Source organism: Simochromis diagramma, unplaced genomic scaffold (genome assembly GCF_900408965.1).
Source record: "Simochromis diagramma unplaced genomic scaffold, fSimDia1.1 OVJJ01000617.1, whole genome shotgun sequence".
Lineage (NCBI taxonomy): Eukaryota > Metazoa > Chordata > Actinopteri > Cichliformes > Cichlidae > Simochromis > Simochromis diagramma.
Genome location: NW_024386953.1, coordinates 76,219 through 100,182, shown reverse-complemented (window position 1 = coordinate 100,182; position 23,964 = coordinate 76,219). Strand labels below are relative to the sequence as shown.

Below are 23,964 nucleotides of genomic sequence, written 5' to 3'. Positions count from 1 at the left end.
TCATGTGATTTTACACTCAGATGCCTCCCGTTATAAGATAAGATAACCTTTATTAGTCCCACACGTGGGAAATTTGTTTTGTCATCGAATAGTTACCTTCAATAATCTATCCTGTGTGTTTAAGATTATGTGTTCATGTCCATGGTTACTACTTCTGTTCCCACCACCTTACACAGCTTCTAACCAAACTCAGTCATTGTCTTCTGTTATAACTGGACAGTAACAGCTGCCACCAGTCTGTCTTTTTGCAAACATTTAGTATTTGGCGTTTGAATCAGAGAAAATGATAGAAAGTGTTGAGGATAAGAGAGGCACAGACTCTTTGTTGGACCTTTCACCTCTGCTTTTTTGCTTATACTGCATGACTGGAAATTAGGTTTCCTCTCCTTGTGTCCTCTCCGTATCAACAGTGAACCATGAAAATATTTTCCACCTAATTTCATGAAATAAAGTTTGACTTTGTGTTTGGAAGACATGCTGGTCAGTGAGCTGCAGGGGAGTTCAATGAAAGACTTTGAACTCCTCTGCGGCTGTCAATCCTGCACATTAGCAGCTCAATCTGTTATTTAAACTTGTAGGGAACATGTCTATAGAAAAGGGAAGTGTAGTGGACAAATTTGCATTCACAAAAGAGAACTGGGGTGGCTACTTCTGCTGACAGTCTAATTACGGTATCTGACAGCTTAGTAGAAGTGGAAGATTCATCAAGAGGAAGGTTTCTCTGTTAAACATGCTCCTGATCTGAACCTAATGACACTTCAGTTCTCTGACATGCAGTGATCAGGCATAACGTTTATGACCACTGACAATAATAATAATAAAGTGATTATCTCTTCATATTGGCATCTGGGTTAGTGGGTGGGATACGGGGGGGGTATTTATGCATAGAGAAAAGGCAGGTCTGTTATGTATTTTTTACTGGATACAGGCACCCTAGTCAGGAGTGGAGCACCCGACCTGAGGTCCAAAGGCGATTGGTGTTCCTACATGTATATTGCCCCTCCTCATAAGACTCATACATTTTAGTCATGTATTTAAGCATTTAGGTTTTTGATATCTAGTAGTAAGTAGTTCTCTTGATAACTGTGTGTCTGTGTGTGTGTTTTCACTTAAGCAGGAGATGCTCCGATGTGTATGGAGACACCTGGTTGCTGTCCTGAAGGGAAAATCTCAGACACTCTGCTGTACTTCCAGCCTTTTACATACACTGGGATCTGTCACAGTGAGTATTGTAGGCCATTAGACAAATACATCTAGGTAAAAAAATGCTACCCAAAATGCATTTCATGATGCGTCTAGATCAAATTAAAAATAGAATAAAATTATATGCAGCTCTGTTCTGTAAGCTTTTGATATATGATCATAGAACAGAACACCTAATCTGTGCTGGCTAACCTCATATCAAATTTCTATGTAAACTTAGGGTATTTTCATACCTGCAGTATTAAGTCCATTTAAATCAAACTCGGGTTAGTTTTCCTGCTTGATGCAGTTCGTTTGTGCAGATGTGAACACAGTAACTGCTCTCGGGTGTGGTACCATCCAGTTACCTGACCCGAATCCAAGTAACAACGCATCCACTTAACACACTGTTTACTGCTACAACTACACGTTTCTTTTCCAGCTATTTATTAATGAGATATAAATAAATTAATTCTTGTACTTTTCTTAGTTAGCATATTGTCTGTCTTGTCTTAATGTTGGTTTATAATGGAGCACTGTGACAAAAAAATAATTTCCCCCAGGGATCAATAAAGTATTCTGATTAAACATGTATGAAGTAAAGCTCAGAGTTGATAGAAGAGAGCCTTCAGGATTTGAAGAACGTTTGTATGGAAGAATGGGTCAAAACACAGCCGAGCAACCTTTATCCATACAGCGGGTGTCATCACCAACAAAGGCTTTTGTATAAAATGTTAAATGCATTTCAGTAAGTCTGTTCAATACTTTCCCTGTGTCATTTCTCATTCTTACACATAATTTAAGGAAACCTATGTTTTGATTTCTGTCCATGTTTGGATTGGATGGGTTGTTACTGACATCTGGTGAGAATTTCATGTCAATAGCACCTTTAGAAATATATTAGAACATATACTTTGCAAATTGGTGACGGCATCAGATTGATACCAAAATTTGAAGCACCACTCCGAGCTGCCATAAAGGTGGAAATAGAGTACACTGACATAATAGACATGCACAATGATTATAGATTCACCCTGAACATCCACCTTTCTTGATTGGGAAGAAATTGTCTTTCAGACTTTTTCTTCTTTTTCAGTCCTTGTACCTGACCATTTTCAGAGGAATATTTTTGTTTGTTTGTTTTTTGCCAATTAACACTGACCTATGAATCATTCAAGCATAAAAAACCACCTAATGCAAGGGATGAACCAGTGTTGTCTCTCTACATAATGAACAGATTCTAAATTATATCTTTTGGATACAATAATTACAGTTATTGCTTCCAAGGATGGCACAACCAGTTATTATTAAGTTAAGACCAATTACTAGTTAGGTTTGGATAGCTTTTTTCCCTTAATAACTTAGGTTATCTTTGCCAAATACATTTAAACTTGGTTGATGATCTGAAACATGTAAGAGTGATGAAATTGCAAAAACTAATACAAAATCATGAATGGGCGAAATACTTTCTCACAGCACTGTTAAAATATTTTTGAGGACGTGAACCTTATGCAGTTTCAAATTGTACGTATTTAGGCACGTGGGTCTTATACTACAGTGTGTGTGTAACTCTTCTGTGTGGATATTTGGAACAGTTTTGGAATTCCTAAAGTAGTGACCAAACAATGCTTCCCTGAGCCAGCGCTTTATAGAGATTAAAAAGCCTAGAACTCTTCTTATCACTGAAAGCTATTTTCTCAGGAAGCTTTTTGTTCTGTAAGTGTGTGTTTTATATAATCTGTACTTTTGTTTTGCGTGCAGGTTCTATGTTGTGTGGACAAGCAGGGTATTCTTTCGTGGCCAAATCCCAGTCCGGAGACTGTGCTGTTCTTTAGTGGACGAGTGGAACCATCACACAACAGTCAAGATGACCTCAGAGACAACATGTCTGTTAACTCATACTGCCAAATGGAGATGGATGATGACAGGGAAGAGGTTCGTTTGTTCTCTTAGGCAAAGCTTTTAGCCCCCCAAAATTAATTTTAGAGTTTAATAAAAAAAACAACAAAAAACAAGAAAACTTTTTATTGTCTGGTAGGGCCAGGAGGCAGAGGCTCTGCTTTGTCTGCAGAAAGAGCCCCCCCCTCAGCTGGGAGTGGGGCCAGATCCCAGCGAGATGTCGCACGAAACAGCAGTCTCATCTGACACTCTCCAGATTCAGCAGCACTGCCAGCCTGTACCCACTTGCACTAAACACCACTCTGGATCGAATGTGAGCTTCAGCCATGACACTGAGGGAGGCGAGGATGCCCAGACACCGGTACAAACTGCAACTGAAATTTCTAATATTTCAGTTGCAGTTTATTTTTTAAAAATAAAATAAAATAAAATGAATACATACAATTTTAAAAACAGATGGTGAAAACGTTAGAGTTAGTCCCATTAATACTGAAATTTTGGGTTATCTGAGATGTAAATGTTGTATTCAAATTTGTTTTTGTCAGTTTGAATTTTCACTGCTGCTGCTATGGCCTACCTATTTAAGCTAACCAATAAGAAATAACTTAAAATGACAGGGAACTAACCAGCACAGTACAAATAAAGTGTAGGAACTCAGGAAGTTGGTATGTGGCTTCAGGTTTTTTTTCTCTTATCTCAAGGATTTTTCACTGGGCTGTCCTGAAGTGGAGGCTGATGACTTTGTGTGTGACTACCACCTGGAGATGCTGAGCCTGTCACAAGACCAGCAGAACCCTGCCAGCATCCAGTTTGATGACCAATCCTGGCAGTGCCACCTGCCCTCCCTGAAGCCACTGGGCCTGAATATCATGCTAAACCTCTGCAATGCCAGTGTCACCAAGCAGCTCTGTCGCTTCTCTGACCATCTATCAAACCTGGCTCTGCAGGAGAGCCACGGCACGGTGCTGCCAGTATATGTTCCATGGGGGCTCTGTGAGCTTTCCAGACTTATAGGTGAGCATGTCAGAACTGATTCTTATATAAACTAAACAAGTAATGAATTCCCTGAATCTTTTGGTTATATCCAACAGCCTGTGGGTCGCTATTTAACACAATGTATAAGTTTTTTATTAATTAATCCTTTATTTATCCAGGTAAAAAATCTCATTGAGATTAAAAATCTCATTTCCAAGAGAGACCTGGCATCATAGCAACAAAAGTCACATACCACATAGGTATATAACATTTAAAACAAATACAATATCCCATACAAACATGTGTAAAATATACAATAACAGATCAAATTAAGAGTACATTACAGGTTACATGCTGATATTAACCTGTTTAACAATGGTTATCCTGTGGCACAGAGGATTTTACAGATCCTCTACGCCCAGCCTATTCAAGCAACGGCCTACGGGCCACATGTGGCCAGAAGCAACCTCTGAGTGGCCCTGTCAATGATCCTGCCAGAAATGCAGAGTAAAAGACGGGAGGAAAAAAATTTCAAACAGAAATTTCTACAGCATGATGTAGATGGTTAAACGCAACACTCCTAGTAGCCTAGTAATATTCAGACCACAGTGCATTGTTGTAAACATATTTCTACAAATGAAACAAGTAGTCTATGATGCGACAGCAACATGCCTTTATCAACCCAACAGGAAAAATGAAAACCACTGATTTAACCCTGCTGTGTCTGACAAGCCAGGGTTTATTTTTTATTTTACCACTAAATCCAAATGTCGAATCTGTGTGTTTAATTTGTAACGAGTGTGTGGTATGATTATGTAGGCTAAATTATTATGTGGGTAAAGTGCAAAGTGGTCCCAGCAGCAATAGAAGCATTAAGAGCTGTAATGCTGAAACCGGATGAGTGACTCAGGCAGATTCAAGGCACAACATCAGAGCTGAAATCGTGTGCAGAACCCCCAAACTCCCCCACCTCTGCTAGAGGACCCAAGCTTGAGGAACACACATATTACACGACAGGGGTTAAAAGAGAGATTTTATACAAATAATATATTCTATTATTATATATTCTATGTTCATTACTCGTAATGAACATAGAATATATGTTTTACTTTACTTTACCAAATTAAATTACAAAAAATTAGCTTTCTCAAGACGTTATGTTCTCATACACTGGTATATAATTTTAAATAAATCGCTGCATCCGAATCGATTGAGTGCGATATTAAAATCTATCAGAGAACAATTCAGAACCATTGTTTTCTTCTTTTTGTCTGTTTGTCAGGGTTCACCCCTGGTGCGAGAGAGTTGTTTAAACAGGAGAACCACTTGACCCTCTACCAGCTGCCATCTGGAGAGAAGACCAAGGAGTTCACATCCCACCGCCTTCATTACTTCACCAAACGCCAGCCTCCCATCTCCCATCTCATCTCTCTGTTCGTACGAGACTCTTCATCCAGTGAGTCAGCACACTATTATTGTTTTGGGTTTTATGATGCAGTTTTAATAAAATGTTCAGCACCATCTCTTTATTACCTGCACATAATCCATGTTCCTGTATGTTTCTGTCCAATCCTCCCTTTGGCCAAACAGTACCATAATATTTTGTTGTTTTCTTTCTTGATAATGCTTTTTTGCACTGTTAGATAATGTCCAGATGCTGTCACATGGTTCAGCTGACCTTATCCTGGAGGCCTGCACTGACTTCTGGGATGGAACTGATATCTACCCCCTCTCAGGCTCAGACAGGTCTGTCTTTGGCTTTTTGTTTGTGCTTGAAGTCAACATACAGGGAGTGCAGAATTATTAGGCAAGTTGTATTTTTGAGGAATAATTTTATTATTGAACAACAACCATGTTCTCAATGAACCCAAAAAACTCATTAATATCAAAGCTGAATGTTTTTGGAAGTAGTTTTTAGTTTGTTTTTAGTTTTAGCTATTTTAGGGGGATATCTGTGTGTGCAGGTGACTATTACTGTGCATAATTATTAGGCAACTTAACAAAAAACAAATATATACCCATTTCAGTTATTTATTTTTACCAGTGAAACCAATATAACATCTCCACATTCACAAATATACATTTCTGACATTCAAAACAAAAACAAATCAGCGACCAATATAGCCACCTTTCTTTGCAAGGACACTCAAAAGCCTGCCATCCATGGATTCTGTCAGTGTTTTGATCTGTTCACCATCAACATTGCGTGCAGCAGCAACCACAGCCTCCCAGACACTGTTCAGAGAGGTGTACTGTTTTCCCTCCTTGTAAATCTCACATTTGATGATGGACCACAGGTTCTCAATGGGGTTCAGATCAGGTGAACAAGGTGGCCATGTCATTAGTTTTTCTTCTTTTATACCCTTTCTTGCCAGCCACGCTGTGGAGTACTTGGACGCGTGTGATGGAGCATTGTCCTGCATGAAAATCATGTTTTTCTTGAAGGATGCAGACTTCTTCCTGTACCACTGCTTGAAGAAGGTGTCTTCCAGAAACTGGCAGTAGGACTGGGAGTTGAGCTTGACTCCATCCTCAACCCGAAAAGGCCCCACAAGCTCATCTTTGATGATACCAGCCCAAACCAGTACTCCACCTCCACCTTGCTGGCGTCTGAGTCGGACTGGAGCTCTCTGCCCTTTACCAATCCAGCCACGGGCCCATCCATCTGGCCCATCAAGACTCACTCTCATTTCATCAGTCCATAAAACCTTAGAAAAATCAGTCTTGAGATATTTCTTGGCCCAGTCTTGACGTTTCAGCTTGTGTGTCTTGTTCAGTGGTGGTCGTCTTTCAGCCTTTCTTACCTTGGCCATGTCTCTGAGTATTGCACACCTTGTGCTTTTGGGCACTCCAGTGATGTTGCAGCTCTGAAATATGGCCAAACTGGTGGCAAGTGGCATCTTGGCAGCTGCACGCTTGACTTTTCTCAGTTCATGGGCAGTTATTTTGCGCCTTGGTTTTTCCACACGCTTCTTGCGACCCTGTTGACTATTTTGAATGAAACGCTTGATTGTTCGATGATCGCACTTCAGAAGCTTTGCAATTTTGAGACTGCTGCATCCCTCTGCAAGATATCTCCCTATTTTTGACTTTTCTGAGCCTGTCAAGTCCTTCTTTTGACCCATTTTTCCAAAGGAAAGGACGTTGCCTAATAATTATGCACACCTGATATAGGGTGTTGATGTCATTAGACCACACCCCTTCTCATTACAGAGATGCACATCACCTAATATGCTTAATTGGTAGTAGGCTTTCGAGCCTATACAGCTTGGAGTAAGACAACATGCATGAAGAGGATGATGTGGACAAAATACTCACTTGCCTAATAATTCTGCACTCCCTGTAGTTACACTTTCCAAATGCACACAGTGAATTTGGAAAGTTTTCATTTCATCCTTTGGTTCCTGTGTCACAGAAAGAAGGTCCTGGACTTCTACCAACGTGCCTGTCTATCAGGTTACTGCTCAGCTTTTGCGTATAAACCCATGCAAGTATCTCTGTCTAGCCAGCTGAATGGGAAATGTATGGAACTGGCTCCTGGTCCCTGTCTGTTTTCTGGACTAGAGTTGCCCTCCACGACTCCCATCAAACACAACTCCTGCAGGAACAGCTGGAGCTCAGATGGTATGGACTGTGACACTGATGAAATGGGTGGTTTTGCATTTGAACAAGACAAAACTGTACAAGAATTAAAGGAAATATGTTGTCAATGCAAAGCTCAATTGCTGTTATCCAAGGTTCAGTAGTTTGACTTGCTTATCAAAGACCATGACTTGGACAGATGCATTTTACTTTCTTGGCAATCACTGCATACAAGTGAGTTAGTAAGTTTTGATTCTACATGTCTTGGAAGTGACTGTAAATTGCAAAATTGTATGGATAAAGAGATTTCTCTGACTTTAGACAGATGTTACATTGTTTAGTTACCCTCTCTTTCCTCTTTCCCGTCGTGCTCACAGAAGGTATAGGTGAGGGTGTGGAGCGTGACGACTGTGTTCAGGCCCTAAGCGGGCAGATCTTTATGGGAATGGTGTCATCCCAGTTCCAGGCAAGGCTAGACACGGTCCGTCTCATTGATGCCCTCGTCACTGCTTGCATCCGCTTTGTTTACTTTTCCATGGAGGATGAGCTCCGCAGCAAAGTGAGTACAGTCAAGCTCTTAATCATTGCAACTAAAAGCTTACTTATTTAGTTTTAACTTATTTATTTAGTATTTCTATTATCTATAAGTATCTATAAGTTTTTGCTCATTTACATACGTACACACAAATAGGACAAAGGTGGTAACTTATTTAATTACTGCTAATTACTGTTCTCCGTCATCTAAAAAGATTTCATGAGGGTCTAACAGCAAATGACATTGCATGTTTCACTTTAGACAGGTGTGCTCTCACACAAGGTCACAGTTTATGACCTGAAGAAAATTGTCGGATTTGTTTGGAAAAACCTACTAAAATACTGGATACTACTATATAGTAGTGTCTATATATAGTCTAGTATACTGCTATAATCTACTATAAATTTGAGACGGCTCCTTTGGATTTGTGCAGGTGTTTGCAGAGAAGATGGGTTTAGAGACAGGCTGGAACTGTCATATCTCTCTGACACCAAACGGAGACGGTCCCTGTGATGGAGCTCCATCAAGCCCCAGTCATGGCTCCCTGCATGAGGATTTGAACCAAGGTACCTGTGTTTCTGACAAGTTTAGTTAATATTCGTGTTATTAGTAATGGGAACAATTTTAAAGGCTGATTATATATTTAGTCATTAATAGTGTAGCAGCTATCAATTATTTTAGTAATCAAGTAAACTGTTGATTATTCCAACAAGTAATCGAATAGGAAGTACTTCTGTCTTATTTACAATAAATATTCAAAAGGGAAAAAAACATGGCTCTTTCAAAAGTTGGAATAATTGGAAATCTCCAAATATCCACCAAATATTCTGATTTAATTAACTCATTTAAAATCTGTTCTGGAAAATGATTGGGAGTGGGTTGGCTGTCAAGAATGGGCTCAAGATAACAGTTGACTCTACTTCCAAATGCAATGTTGGAATTAGATGAAGGAATAATATCAAAACTCAAAAAAAAAAAAAAGAGTATCAACATTAGGAGCATAAATAATTAGAAAAGCATTTGGTAGAGTAACCAAAATCATCTATGATATGGGTCAGCCACTCTAAAGAGAATATTTGTACTAATGAGGATTGTCACACCTCTAGATTTATAAGTAAATGGAGCCTGAAAAACCTGAGAAACCTAATTTGCTCTCAACCTGTGCTATTCAGCTGCACTAGCATGCGTTTCTTTGAGGAAGATAATTTCTTCTTCCAAAAATTTAAGGTGTGAAAGGACATGACCCCTCTTAACCACGTGTCCAAGACCTTTTACGTTCCAATTAACCAATGTGAGGTCTCTCATGTCGCTAGAAACAGAATTATTAGGTACTGTCGTAACAGGATACAACAACATAATATCCTCCCAGAACGAGGTAATGCAAAAAAGCAACTAATATCTAAATGTACAACCACATCTGAAAGAACACAATTACCCAAACTGTCAAACACTTCATGAAGGTAGATCAAGAGCTGTGCACTTCCGCTCTGCTCTCTCTTCACCGTGATGCACCAGTACAGTGTCTGCATCACTGCAGCTAAAGCACTAGTCTGTCTGTTAATCTCTGCTCCCCTCTTTCCTCACTCGTGAACAAGACCCTGAGATAATTAAACTTCTCTACCTAGGTCAGCAACTCGTCCCTGACCCAGAGTGGGTCCTCCACCCTTTTCTGGCTGAGAACCATGAGGTGCTACTTTTAATTCTCAGTGCTTCACACTCTTTCCTCCCACTGAGTTAGGGAGGGGACATTTAGTGTGTATGCGACAAACAGCTGGCAATGCGTGTTTTCCTATGAGGTAAAGCAATTTATGGCAGCCCAGCCGTATCTCTGTTATATCTATAAAACCACTTACAGTTGCAGTCTCCTCTCTCAGTGTATTGGGTTCCTTCTCAGCAAAAAATCAGTTTAGTACTGTATATCAGCGGTCCTCAACCCCCGGGCCTCGGACCGGTACCGGTCCATGAGTCGTTTGGTACCGGGCCACGAGAGTTGAGGCTCAGGTGTGAAATGTGTGGTTTTCAGGGTTTTTATCGGTTGTCAGCGTTAGTTTGTTATCGTTTTTGTCGTTAACTCGGTTTTCCTGGGTCTGTTCACGTGTGTTATGAATAAATCTTCTTTTTTTCAGTACCGGTACTAGTTTTATTTTGTTGTATTTATCCGCGACACCTTAAAGGCCGGTCCGTGAAAATATTGTCGGGCATAAACCGGTCTGTGGCGCAAAAAAGGTTGGGGACCACTGCTGTATATAACATACTGTATGCAATATACTGTGTATCTTAAGAGTGTATGAGTAAACGTACAAATCTGGTACTTTTGGTGTTTTTCGTTGTTTTTGGGGGTTTTTTCAGTAATGCTTCTTAATAAGTGTAGAGGAAGCCACACTATATTTTTTCTGTAACACAGATTCTCGGGATGAAGCAGAAGGTCCCCTGCTACCAGAAGAGGAAGCCCACTCTGACCTGGCCAGTTTCCAGCCCACAGATAGCGATGTCCCCAGCTTCCTGGAGGACTGTAACAGGGTAATTTGCTCTTAATCACAACCAGTGAAACTACTGTTCTAGCCCACAGAGGCAAAAGCAAAGTCTACTCAGTCTTGTGTTTTATGTATTGCTTCCATATATTTTGTAAAGGCCAAGTTACCTCGTGGGATCCACCAGGTTCGTCCTCATTTGAAGAACATTGATAATGTGCCTCTTTTGGTGCCACTCTTCACAGACTGTACGCCTGAAAGTAAGTCTTATCTTATATATGGGTACCATATTGTGTACAAGATGTCCAGTACATTACTACTTAGTATTCTGAGTAAAGTTTAACAAAAGTGAACCAACGATCCACATGCCTGTATCACTTTCTTTCAGCCATGTGTGAGATGATCACGATCATGCAGGAAAACAGGGAGGTTACGTGCTGTCTGGGGAGCGCTGGCAATTTCCGCAATAGCCGCCTGTTCCTTCAGAGTGACCTAAGGTACGCTAATAATGAAATATATGAATATGCACAATCATAACATAGAATCAACTGTTGTCACAACTCTGTCACTGACTGCAGTTGGCTACAGCAATTCTTTTTCTAATATGGGGCTAACTGAGGCTGCAAAGCAGAACAAGGACTACCAAAGAGATAATAAATCATTTGGAATATTTGCAGATTAATTCAAAAACACTTTCATGCCACAGTGTATCCTGTATACTGCACCTGGCCAAACTAGAATAAAACAGGTCTCCTTTAAGCAAGTGACTTATAGTTTTAGAAATCCAATGCAAAGTTGGGAGAATGAATGGACAAGTCTCTTAATCAGACTCCAGCTGCAGTGTGCTGGAGATGATGGTTTACTCATCAGCAAAAAAAATGAGCTTGTAATTGCTTCAGTACTCTGCTTCTTTGAATTGTCCAGTCAAAGCTGAGACTTAATTTTGTTTATTTATGCAATATTAAACATTTCTAAAACATATATTGTTACAGTGTGATTATGCTTTTCTGATTGTTGATGTTAAAATAATGTACATTAACACTAAAGGGTGGTGAATGCATCCAACTACTGTTCACCCTATCCTGCACAAATTGCCATACAATCACGCCACCTGACCTCTCTGTTTTACAGCATTGCTTTGGACCCTTTGTATCCATCTCAGTGTTTGTGGGAGACGTTTGGCTATGCCACTGGGGGAGGATTTAATGGAGAGGTCGAAGGACTGTCTCCATTGAGGCTGTCTGGACAGCTCAACAGCATGGGCTGTTCTGTTACCTTCCACCAAGGAGAGAGTGTGAGCATGGTCAAACTCATAGAACAGGTTAGATGCACACAGGCCCTTGTGTACCCGATAAGTCTAAGAGTAATGTTACATTTATAAATGTATCTACCTTTGGCTGAATGTGTTGCAGGCACGACACACAACCTACGGCATCCGCAAGTGCTTCCTCTTTCTGCTGCAGTGTCAACTCAGTCTGGTTATCATCCAGGTGAGAAGGGAAGATTCATAAATTCTGAAGATGTGCCTGTTTACACTGCATTGAACATCTTCCTATTTCTGTGTAATTTACTACATGATGTGCTTCTGGTGTTACAGTTCTTAGCCTGCTTAGCTCAACTTCCTCCTCCCATGAACACCACTGACATCCTCTGGGTGTCATGCTTCAGCTGCCCTCTGCTAAGGTACATACATACTGTAAATATCTAGAAACTAATAATTCATAGTTATTTTGTTGTTTCGTGAAGAAACTGGTTCTAATTTGTTCTCTGTTGGCAGTGTGTCACTTTTGGGAAAGCCACCTGATAGTACAGTTATGACAGTTGCCACAGGGAAGAACCTGGACGCAATCCCGAAGAAGGTAGTATCAAGTATGAGAAATAGAGTATACTCATGTGATATTATTCAGGTTTTTATTGTTCACACAGTGTATCTATTTCCTGTATCCACTCAAATGAATGCTTAATAAAATCTACTTAAAGAAACTCTGCTCAACCTCAGAGAAAGAATTAATTATAGACACGACCATAACAGCTACAACTGGCAGATTACAAGACATGCACAAAAATGTCCTGCACTGTAATGGTGGACTATTTCGTCTACTGTTTTCCTCAGCATCAGTCATATGACAACAAAGTTGCAGCTACTATTGCAAAATACATGTTGCATAGCTTGGTTTTTAGTTTTTATTTTACTAGTCCTTTATTTATCCAGGTAAAAAATCTCATTGAGATTAAAAATCTCATTTCCAAGAGAAACCTGGCATCATGGCAACTAAAGTCAAAATACATGTACCACGCAAGTACATAACATTTAAAACAAATACAATATCCCATACGAACATGTGAAAAATATACAATAACAGATCAATTAAGAGTGACATTAAAAAACAATCACACTGAGTAAAAGAGTTACAACAGCTAGTAATAACTAGCCATTCTATATTTTGCGGTATTACTGAAGAAAGTGGTTATAAATCTTTGTTTTGTTCAGTCATTTGACTTTAGAATTTATGGGTAAGTTCATATGAAGGATCACATTAACTATTGAAGTCATTTGGCAGGCTAGGCTAGTATTTGCTGTCTTACTAGCAATAACTTTGGCAAGCAAGATACAATTAGCCATACGTGAATCTGATGGCTATTTTGTAACATTAGCTGATAAAGTGATTTGAAAAGGAACAGCTACATTACCAGATCAGCTCCTGAAATCTTGGATGAATTTGTGTATGTCTGTTTGCCAACCTCTTTAACCAGACTCAGAACTACTTCCTTGGCTGTTTCCTGTTGAAGTTTGGCCTGACTATGTGTGCCTACCTGTTGGCCTTTGGGTTTAGCCTACAAGCGGTCTGCCTGAGCAGTTTGTCACACTGCAACCTGAACTCCTCAGACAACACCACTGCCTCCTGTAATATATTTGCAAAGAGGTAGGAGTAACAATAACCTGCAACAGTCCATAGCTGTTCCACTCATAGACTTAATGCTAAAATTAATTACAATGCAGTTAGATTAGCAATAATGAAGAACAAGTAAGCAACATGTTAAAAACAAATATATTTCCATATATCTGCAGCGTTTCACCTAGTGCACCTCAGTGGTTCTTTGAACTGTCTAACGGTCTGCTGATGACGCAGAAGATCATGGCAGGGTTTCTTGTCTTGCACACAGGTAAGAGCGCCTTCATAGATATGTACAAGTGTCCTTTAGATTTTTATGATGTCTTAAAGCAGTTTGTGAGCTCTATGACAACGGCAGTCAGGATCTTAGAGTCTGGAGCGCGTCTTTAGTAAATGAAAACCCCTTTCCTCCCTCTGTTCAATTTGCGGGACCATAAAACAATTTTTATTCTGTTCTCGGAGCTTAGGTTTGCCCAAATCACCTGAAACTGCTTTTTTTTCTTCTTCTTTTTTTTTCCCCACACTGTGCTCTGCTAGGGATAGGGCTTCCCTCCGTCTTCTTGGGGGGGTGCCTTCAACATTTCAAATGCTAATAACTAAAGACAGGTTGGTGAAGACTCACAGCTTAGGAATGAACAAAATGGATACAGCATACATAAATTAAAAAAATTTTGGCAGCGGCTGTGTTTTATGCAGTGTTGGGGAGTAACGGAATACATGTACCACCGTTACGTATTTAAAATACAAAATATGAGTAACTGTATTACATTTACTGTTTAAAAGGGTGGTACTCAGAATACAACCATTAAGAGGCTCTAATGCCTGTGTCTCAATCTCACAGCCCATGTCACCTCTTCTCATGTCACCTCTACTTGCGGACGTCTACTAATGACGTGAGGAATTTTTAAAAAAAAAAATTTTATTATTCAAAAAAGTATTTAATTTGAAGGCAATAGGCAGAGTGTTACAGGCATAGCCTTAAAGAATGTAGCCTCATGGGCAGTGTAGTCCGTGCTGCAGGGAGAATGGACTACCATATCCGTTATGTGTCTGTGAGCATGTAAATATAATAATAACCACTGCAACCAAAAAGACTGCCTGACGAGCCCAGTTGTAAGTAAGCTACTAAGACTCGACTGTTCACTGTGTTCGTGTTTTCCTCCGAAACAATAAGTTCCGTTGGAGCAGCCTTTCAACGCCTCTCTCTGTCTCTCGCTTGCAAACTTGACCCAGACAACAAAGTAAAGCTAGTTTTCGGCTACGAGCCCGTATTAGCCAGAGGTCCCTTTACTACGATTTGGAGCCGCGGACCTGTTTTATACACGCGCGGAATAGTTTTCTATACGAGATCACTGCAAAAAGTGCAGCCTTACCTAATGTCCTCCCTACTGTTACTCATTTATATTAAGATTTAAAAATCTAGTTGGTATTGGTATGGCGAGTAGCCTTCAGTGATAGTAATAAATCACACAGCAATAGTACATTCATGTAGTTCTAAAGCATGATAATATATTAAGTAATCCAAAGTATTCTGAATACGTTACTCTCATTGAATAATGTAACGGAATATGTTACAAAATACATTTTGGGGCATGTATTCTGTAATCTGTAGTGGAATACATTTTAAAAGTAACCTTCCCAACACTGGTTGAATGTATAAGCCATGTGCGAAGTTCACTCTGACGCCTCTGCCTTTCTAAACGGAGGGACAGTAAGTGTGTGTGTATATGTAAGTGTGTAAAAACTGCAGATAGATTAACACCAATAGTATTTTGTCTATATCTGCAATTGTAGAAATTAATCTCATGTAAACAATAACGTCACGTCAAAAGAGGCTCACACCTCTGACGTTGCATGACTAAATCTCAGTTTTCCTCGTCCACACAAACGCAAAAACTGAGTTTTTGAAAACCTCCACCCTGGCAGGAGTTTTTAGAAATCTTAGTTTTCAGTGATCAAAAACGCCGTACACACGTGGACGAAAGTTGCAAACGCATAGAAAATCCTGCGTTTTCAAAAATACCCATGTACATGTGGACGTGGCCCATTTTCAGAGAGGTAGTTTGAAAAAAAAAAATGAGCATTTTGAACACAGATTGTTTTGATAATCACGAGATGATCAGTAAAACTCCCATGTTAAAGATGAGTGATTGTGTTTTCTTTTTTAAAATCGAACTTTTCTTATTGTTGTTCTGTCATTTACCAGTGGTAATCTCCCTGAGCTATGTCCATCGCTCGCAGCCTTTATGGAAAAAGAGCCCATTCAGCAATACCTGGTGGTGTGTCACTGTACCTGTGGTGTAAGTAATTATGTTCTTTAGATAATGTTAAAGCCCAGTGTTTATCAACATCTTTGCAAACATCAAGGACTAAGATTAACGCTGGTTTTATAATTGATTTCAGCAGTCCTGTTTTGAGTGATCAGTAAGACTAGAAAATTGCAGTGGTTACCAGTACATTTAGCTTTAGATACTGTACTTACAACAGGGTTAAAATGAACAGATTGGTGCTGGAGTTCATGTGTTTGTCTATTAAAGATGTTATGCAATGTTCATAGACATATTTACTAATGAGATTTCAAGACAACTTTCAAAGTGAATGCAATGTTGTGTTGACATACTGCACTCACAAAGCTAGAATCAAACCTTGAACATTGTGGTTATGTTGCTGCAACGTTACCACCTGAGAGAAAACTCAGTACCGTGCAAAAGTCTTGATCCATGCTTCATTTAGATTTTTTGCTATGAAAGTATATGTGCAGCAAATAGTTTAGACATTTTCTATCTTGGTACGTGTAAAAACCTTGTTATTTTTACAGCATCGGTGTCATATTTGTGACCATTGTCATGCTAAAAAATGAAGCCATTGCCAATCAGTTGCTTTCCAGGTGGTAGTGGATGGTGGATAAAAATCAAATTGTACATTTCCATGTTCATAACTCCGCTGAAGAGCCATGCAGACCTAAACCATTACAGAGTCTTCACCGTGTTGTATAGATTGCTTTTGTTCTTATTCTGCATACAGATAAGAACAAAATTATTACTCCCACTACGAAATTTCAAGTTGATGTCAAAATTTCCCAAGTACTTTTTTTTTTTTTTTTTTTTTTTTTTTTTTTAACAGAAGAAGAGATTTTCAAACGAGCATTTCTAAATACATTAGGTTTCTTTACAAAGCACAAAATATTTTTATTTGCACATATTGAAAGAATAATTTCAGAAAAAAAACAAAAATGACTGGGGTCAGTATTATTATCCCTCTGAAAAATTGACCTTTTCCATTGAGCCGTAGCCCAAACCACTGCTGTGCAATGATGTGCTTTGACTTTAAAATGACCAAAGCTTCGAGTTAAAACTGGGATTCATCTTATTTATACAGTAGAAAAAAGTGTCTGAGCTGTCACTTGAGAAAGCATCAGGCCAGAAAGAAATAAAATCAATTTAGACTTTAGAAAAAGACTTATTGATGCCCACAAAGCAGCTGAATATAAAAAGTTGTAACATTTCCAAGTTTGAGGAACATGAGGAAGTGAGCCACCCAGTACAGAGCAAGCCTGGCTATGAGAACATACATGCACTTCAAGAAATAGGTTTTACTATACCTTCCAAAAAAGACAAAATTATTACAAAAATTAAATGACAGAAACAAACCATATTAATAATTAAGTGGGACCATAAAAGAGGTTAACTAAACAAAATTCTACTCAAAAAAAGTACAAAATATCATAATTCAACAAACCGACCTCCCCAAATGAGAGACAGCTCCACTTATATAGTGACTGAATGAACTATTGTATAAATAAAAGGTGAAAACCACAAAGCAATAGCTAAACATAATACAAGAAGAAACCCCATTCCCCCCTGAATCGTCACAACAGATGGTTAAGTCCATTTTGTTGCCTCTGCACTTAAACCAGCTCCAGGTAACAGAGTATTTCAGTTGTGTGGCTGCATGCAGCCATCATACTGGCAGAGGTAGGAAATGTGTCCTTTGGTCAAATGAGACAAAATTCTAGCTCTTTGGCCAAAGACATTGGTTATGTTTGTAGAAAGAAGGGAGATGTGTGCAACCCAAAGCATACTGTCCTCACACCAAACTATGGGGATGCTGCAGCAAGTGTGGAAGTGGGAAATCTCATCATGGTCGATGAAATCATGAAGAAAGAGGGAAATGTGAAGATTTTAACAGAAAAACTCATGCAGTCCATAGTAAAAGTGGTTCTGGGTTGTTGCTTTGTCCTCCAACCTGACAAGGAGCCAAATCATATATAACTCGTGGTGAAGAACTACCTCCAGAAGACCAAAGTGATGGTACTGGGGGGAAAAAATTCAAGTATTTTCCAGGTACTGTTAAAACGTGTGCTTAAAAATTATATTTACATAGTGGGCTAACAATTCTGTCCAGCTGTATATAAGTCCTGATACCCCTGATTTTCAGTCCCGTTCTTGTGCAATTTGGCATACCTCAAGCTCTTCTTCTTGTTTCCCTTTCTTAAGAATGGCTTCTTGATAGCCACACTCCATGGAAGTCATTACTGAGTCGTGGTCAAACAGTAAATGACTGAAAGATCAGATGCATTTCAAAGGAGGAGTTTTAGGTCTTCGCTGGATTTTTCCTTCTTATTTCTAAAATTGTCTTTTTTCAGTTTTTATAACATTATCATTGTTATCATTATCCTTCATTGGTTGAGTTGGGTGCCTTTTTATGCCTGCATGAGTCATAGGCCAGTGTTAAAACATTCTTCTGAAAATGATTAGGTACAAGGACTGGACTGAAAACTGGAAAAAAAAAAGCACCTAATGTCCAAAGAAAAACTTTGAAAGAGCTTAATAATGTCTGTAAAACTATTGCCTATAGATATTTAAAAATAAAAATTCTGAATTCTTGGAAACAAAATATAAAACAGGTGGGTGGCTCAAGACTTCTGCACAGAACTGTAGTTCTGCTGTTTACCTCAGAGTTGGCAGAATGTAAAATGTAGTCATGACCATAATAAGATCTTGTCTTATGATACTTTATACGTTACAGTAAAATCAGTTTGGATTGCCTTTGTTTTTGAGTCTTTGTTAGCAATTTTTCTATTAGTACCTACTTGGATCGGCTCGTTACAATCAATATACCACGAATGTGCGTGAAGTCTTAATAGTAACGCAGCAGAGTGTCCGGTTACATCATTTGCATGCGACACATGACACCACAACACAAGGAGAGCCCCAAGGAGTTGATTGTGTTCATCTGTGGACGTTGTGTTTAAACACTAGTTTGCTAGTTTGAGCGGGGAGTCAAGGAGGCCATTTATGTGAAAAGGGAAAGAGCTCCTCTGAATCGAGGAGGGGACATCTTTCACCATCATACAATGCTGTGATTGCAACCATTCCCCAACTCTATGACTAGTACTCATGGGCATTGATCAGTGGTCTTTGATCTGTGGTTGTTGATCAGTGGTCTGACCTCACAGCCCATTGGGCTTGTCATTGTGCAAAGGTACGTTCAACAAGTTTTGGAAATTGGATAAAATTTGAAAGTAGTTATTATTATTTTTTGCAGAGACCTGCAGTCATCTGAGACTGAAGAAAATCACTTGAAAACTAAAAACGTCCAGATGAACAGAATTAACTCTTTGGGATTTACTTACCAGGATGATTGAGCATGCATCAAGACAGTAGAGGAGGATATCAGACCGATGCTATTCCCATTCCTCAGTCGGTGGCGTTTTGTCAGACTTGAAGACCACAGTATTATTTGTTGTGTACCCATTTACCTCGTTGTCGTGTTTCAAAAATGGCGTTTTTGATTTTCGATAAGGAGACGCTCTCGTGAATCATCAAGTGACGCCACCGATTAGCCAATCGGTGGCATGCGGTTTGATGTCACATTTTGTCACAGGTACCTGCTACCGGTCACTACTATCGTCCCATGGCGAACCCTAAAAACCCTTGTTAAGCCATACCAAGCCGACACGAGTAGGTACTAATGGAAAAGGGTATGTATATGTATGCAATCCTCTTGTCTGTACTTTTCACCAGACTGGTCAGCCAAATTGTTCAAGCCACAGTGGATTACCAGTTGTGGTGTGACAAGACTACTGTCCTGTGCTTTAAACTGGCTGACATACCGCTGGAGGCCTGGCTGCTAGTGTCTGTCTCCCTGCTGCTGGTGGTTGTAGTCAATGAAGTGGTGAAGCTACATGAGATACGGTACGAAATAGAAGAAGCTGTTAGAAATACATCAGTAGTGTTGGGGGTGAAAAGGGATAGTATAAAATAGTTGGAAACAATATGATTCTGATTCACGGTGCACGGGCAGCACGGTGGTTAGCACTTTTGCTGCACAGTAAGAAGGTCCTGAGTTCAATTCCACCATCAGGCCAGGGTCTTTCTGTGTGGAGTTTGCATGTTCTCCCCAGGTACTCCGGCTTCCTCCCACAGTCCAAAGACATGCAGTTAGTGGGGATAGGTTAATTGATCAATCTAAATTGCCCATAGGTGTGAATGTGAGTGCAACTGGTTGTCTTTGTCTCTATGTGTTAGCCTTGCGACAGACTGGCAGGGTGTACCCCGCCTCTCGCCCTATGACAGCTGGGATAGGCTCCAGCGCCCCCCGCGACCCTGGAAAGGATAAGTGGAAGCGAATGGATGGATGGATGGACGGATGGACAATATGTTCTGTACAAATGTTAGAAACAGAAAGAGGGTAGCATGAACATGTGGTGGTGGAAGAATAATAATAATAATAATAATAATAATAATAATCTAATATATGATATATGAGATTAGGATTATATATTATAATAGATATGATTAGCCATTATTATTATGATTATATTATTCAATTTTTAGATTTCAGGTCAGTCTTTGTTTTTCTTTTACACTCCTCAGAGCACTGAATTGCTGCTAAATTGTTTTTTTTTTTTTGTGCGTTTGTTGATTATAAGCTCTGGTTTGTCCTCTGTGTCCTTTCAAAGGGTGCGAGTTCGGTACCAGAAGAGACAGAAGTTGCAGTTTGAAACAAAGCTTGGAATGAACTCTCCGTTCTGAAGTCGGTTGGTGTGGCAATACCAGGAGCCAGCTTGGTGCACATGCTGTAGCAGACAATTTAAGCCTAACTGCACTGCGGCCAGGCGGAGCAAAAGTCGAACAGCCATGATGGCAGTTTGACACATTTGTTCGAGCTTCTGGGACCGTTTTTTAACAGTTGATTCATGACAAAAAAGGCAGGGAAAAGAAAGACTCCAAAGAATCCAATTTAATTACAAACATTTAAATGATGTCAGAAGAGTTTGTTGTCTGAACTCTTGAAAGACATGAAGAATAATTTCTGAAGAAGCTCCTGCTTCATCTTCTTCACATCTGTTCTACATCTGAGAAATGTTTTACATGGGGTCCACTCCAGAAACGTTCCGCTAAATGCTACTTCACTTTCAGAGGATCTTAATGTGACATCCACTGAGACATACTGAATTGTTGCATATCATCTGACTAGCTTTGATGATTTTTTTTTTTAACAAGTCAAGTGGGAACACTGGGGGAAAAAAAGGTACCCGTGGAGCCCCAAAGTTTGTAATAATTATAAATATAGGCATGAGTACTTTTGAAGAACTTAGTTCTATTTCACTAAATACATAAACAAACAGTCGAATAAACTTTGTTTGTGAAAACATTTGAGGAGGTAAGATGCACACTTGAATGTGTTTTTATTAAAAATGGCTAATTTATTTTGTAAAGGAGGTTTTCCCATTTAGAGTTAAAAAGGAAACTAAAGCATGAAGTGCCACTCAGGTTCTCTCATATTTGCTGATGTGTTTGGGTTTATTTACTGCACTGTGTAGTTTGTTAGTTGACAGGAACTATTTAGGTTGTTGAGCTTGTAACAGAGAATAAGTCTAGAGTCATGAAGAGAGACATTATGCAATACAACCTGACAATGAGTCATTTTTTTTACCCCTGAGACATAAAAGGTTGATGGGGTATTGTCGTCAAGGGGATCAATGTGGACACCCAAGTTTGGGAATGTAATAGCTAGAGAATGTAGCGACACAGGATTTTTTATTTTTTTTAATTGATACGTGGGTGTATCTACTAAAAATATCGAATGAGTTTGAATCTCAGTGGCCTTAACCTTAAGGTCACAGGTCAAGTTCTCTGAAAATCTTCAGAATACAATTAGTTGAGAACACGTTCCTCAACAGCCTCAAAATAAATTTTGCCAGGGGCATGTTAACCCTGTGAGTGATCGAGAATTAAAATTGTTTTTCAGAAAATGTAAAAATCCCCCCAAAACCTTTGTTTTGAGTTGGAATTGTGTATATATAATATTGTTTTGTTTTGTTTTTTGTTGTTGTTTTTTATATGTATGGGAATAAAGTTGAATTCACATATGGCATGTGCAGGTTGCAAAGTTTGCAATATTCATTGGCTGTCACAGTAGTTGTGATTAAAAACCTCACTTTATTCCATGTGTGTCCTAGGTTTTTGGAATTTTGTAAATATTTGTCATTGTAATAAGTAGTATTGACAGATTGTTTCATCCATTTTTTTCCCGTATTCGTCCATTTTGTCAGAGTACCGCAAAATGTAAGGATTATATTCTCTTGCAGACAATCACATAAATAAAGAAGACATGCAGTTACACTATTGTCCAGTGAAGGGCACAGATCACACACACACACACACACACCGCCCTGTGGGCAGTATTTATCCTTCAACCTGTGATCATCTCCCCGTCTGCCCATTGTTCTCCTGTTACCACAGGTATCACTGTTGCCTTCACCCTCCTAATCTTATCAATATGTTACTACAGTCTTCTTTCTCTACTTGTCTACCACTACAATTTGTGGTTGGTTAGCTATCACCAGTTTGTTTATCCCACAGGAAAAATCCCACAGGATTTTTGCTCAATCGCAGCATTACTTAAATGAAGAGAGAGAATGATTAGGGAATTAGTTTCAGCTGACCAGCCAGCCTCCTTAGCATTGCTCCCTGAACCTGCTACCCCACCTATCCTCTCTAAATACCCCACTGCCCGACTTAGGCAAGCTGAGCCATCTAGCCAGTTCTACCTCCCACCCCCACCCATTTTCCCACGAGCTGGAGAAAGCAGCCACGATTATCTGTGCCCCTGGCTTATGGGCCACCTTTAGCTTAAAAGGCTGGAGAGCTAATCCCAGGTGATCCAGGCAATGGCGTCCTTCATACACTGGAGCCAGTGGGACGTGATCCAAACAAAGTGAATGGGCATCTCAGGAAGCCACTGTATTGCCAAGAACTCTTTTTCAACAGTACCACCTTTCCCGTTCTAACAGGAAAAAGTTAGGGGTATGCAGCACAGGTTCCCTACAGAGAGCCTTTTTAACCTGCACAAATGCCACCTGGCACTCCTCCATCCACTGTAGCAGATCTTGGACACCTTTTCAGAGAGGTCCGTTAGGGGCTGGTCAGCTCTACAAAGTTCAGAATGAACCAGTGGTAATATCCAGTCAGCCCCAAAACCACCTCATCTCTTTTTTTTGTTTTGTTTTTTTGTTTTTTTGTTTTTTTGTTTGGTCTTGGACATGTGCAGGCTGTGATGGTTGTCATTTTCTCCATCTGTGGGGGCACCTTCCCGCCTTCCACTGCAATAACACTGTGCGTACACAGTCTGTGTTGCAGGGAACTGATTATTTTATAGTATGATTACACCAACAAACCTGTGCTCTGCTCCAGACAGCTTTACAGCCATCGGGTCTCCTGCTCATCTATCCTTTCCCTCCAGGTCCTGTTGTTACTGAAGTAGGAAGAGCATGATTAAGGAATTATCCCAGCTCCCCTGCCGGCCTTCCCTGGCTTTTATTCCATTCTAAAAGAGGCTGGGGTCATTGAGTCCAAGTGAGAATGTTCCACAACTTCCTTGCCTAAGCTACTGCAAGGAATTGCAGCTGGAAGGTTGTTGGTGCCTGTAGTGGTGGTAATCCCAGAACCAGGTGGTGGACACCCAACCTAAAGAGAGCTGTCAGACTGAAGGAGTCTTATCAGGCTTGGCTAGCATGTAGGATAACAAAGGCAGCTGAAAGGTACTGGCATACCAAGCAGTGGCTGATGCAAAAACTGTGTTATGGGAGGATTTCAGTGAGACCATGGAACAATACCTTCAGTCAGCCTCAAAACGATTCTGGCAAACCGTCAGATGACTCAGGAAGTGGTGCTGTACTTAAATTATATACAGCGGTATATGGTAAACTGGTTTTGATATAGCACTTTTTTTCCTACTCTCTGAGCAATCAAAGCTCTTTATACAACATGCCTCATTCACTAATTCATACAAGCCCTTTTTCACTGTAAGTGTTTTCTATCTAATATTTACACACATCCATACTCTTGGGGTTAATATCTTGCCCAAGGATATTTAGCATGGAGACTGGAGAAGCCAGGGATTGAACCATCTTCTGATT

The 23,964-nt window shown here is 39.8% G+C and overlaps 1 protein-coding gene across 7 annotated transcripts in view; it reads left to right on the top strand.

Moving 5' to 3' along the window:
• tmem94 (transmembrane protein 94) overlaps window positions 1-21,993 on the top strand; it is a 38,728-nt gene extending 16,735 nt beyond the window's left edge. For 3 of the 7 annotated variants that reach the window (XM_040038588.1, XM_040038590.1, XM_040038587.1), the window contains 21 exons: window positions 1,115-1,222; window positions 2,944-3,117; window positions 3,221-3,442; window positions 3,783-4,095; window positions 5,339-5,512; window positions 5,700-5,802; window positions 7,472-7,680; window positions 8,016-8,197; window positions 8,607-8,739; window positions 10,578-10,693; window positions 10,805-10,904; window positions 11,033-11,141; window positions 11,776-11,965; window positions 12,057-12,134; window positions 12,242-12,327; window positions 12,422-12,503; window positions 13,399-13,568; window positions 13,715-13,809; window positions 15,745-15,838; window positions 19,565-19,735; window positions 20,503-21,993. In XM_040038588.1, coding sequence (XP_039894522.1) covers window positions 1,115-1,222; window positions 2,944-3,117; window positions 3,221-3,442; window positions 3,783-4,095; window positions 5,339-5,512; window positions 5,700-5,802; window positions 7,472-7,680; window positions 8,016-8,197; window positions 8,607-8,739; window positions 10,578-10,693; window positions 10,805-10,904; window positions 11,033-11,141; window positions 11,776-11,965; window positions 12,057-12,134; window positions 12,242-12,327; window positions 12,422-12,503; window positions 13,399-13,568; window positions 13,715-13,809; window positions 15,745-15,838; window positions 19,565-19,735; window positions 20,503-20,575 — 2,982 coding nt within the window. In that variant the 3' untranslated portion in view covers window positions 20,576-21,993. The remainder of the gene's footprint in view (window positions 1-1,114; window positions 1,223-2,943; window positions 3,118-3,220; window positions 3,443-3,782; window positions 4,096-5,338; window positions 5,513-5,699; window positions 5,803-7,471; window positions 7,681-8,015; window positions 8,198-8,606; window positions 8,740-10,577; window positions 10,694-10,804; window positions 10,905-11,032; window positions 11,142-11,775; window positions 11,966-12,056; window positions 12,135-12,241; window positions 12,328-12,421; window positions 12,504-13,398; window positions 13,569-13,714; window positions 13,810-15,744; window positions 15,839-19,564; window positions 19,736-20,502) is intronic. The other 4 variants (XM_040038592.1, XM_040038591.1, XM_040038589.1 and 1 more) reach the window with 2 other exon arrangements.
• Window positions 21,994-23,964: the final 1,971 nt, after the last annotated feature.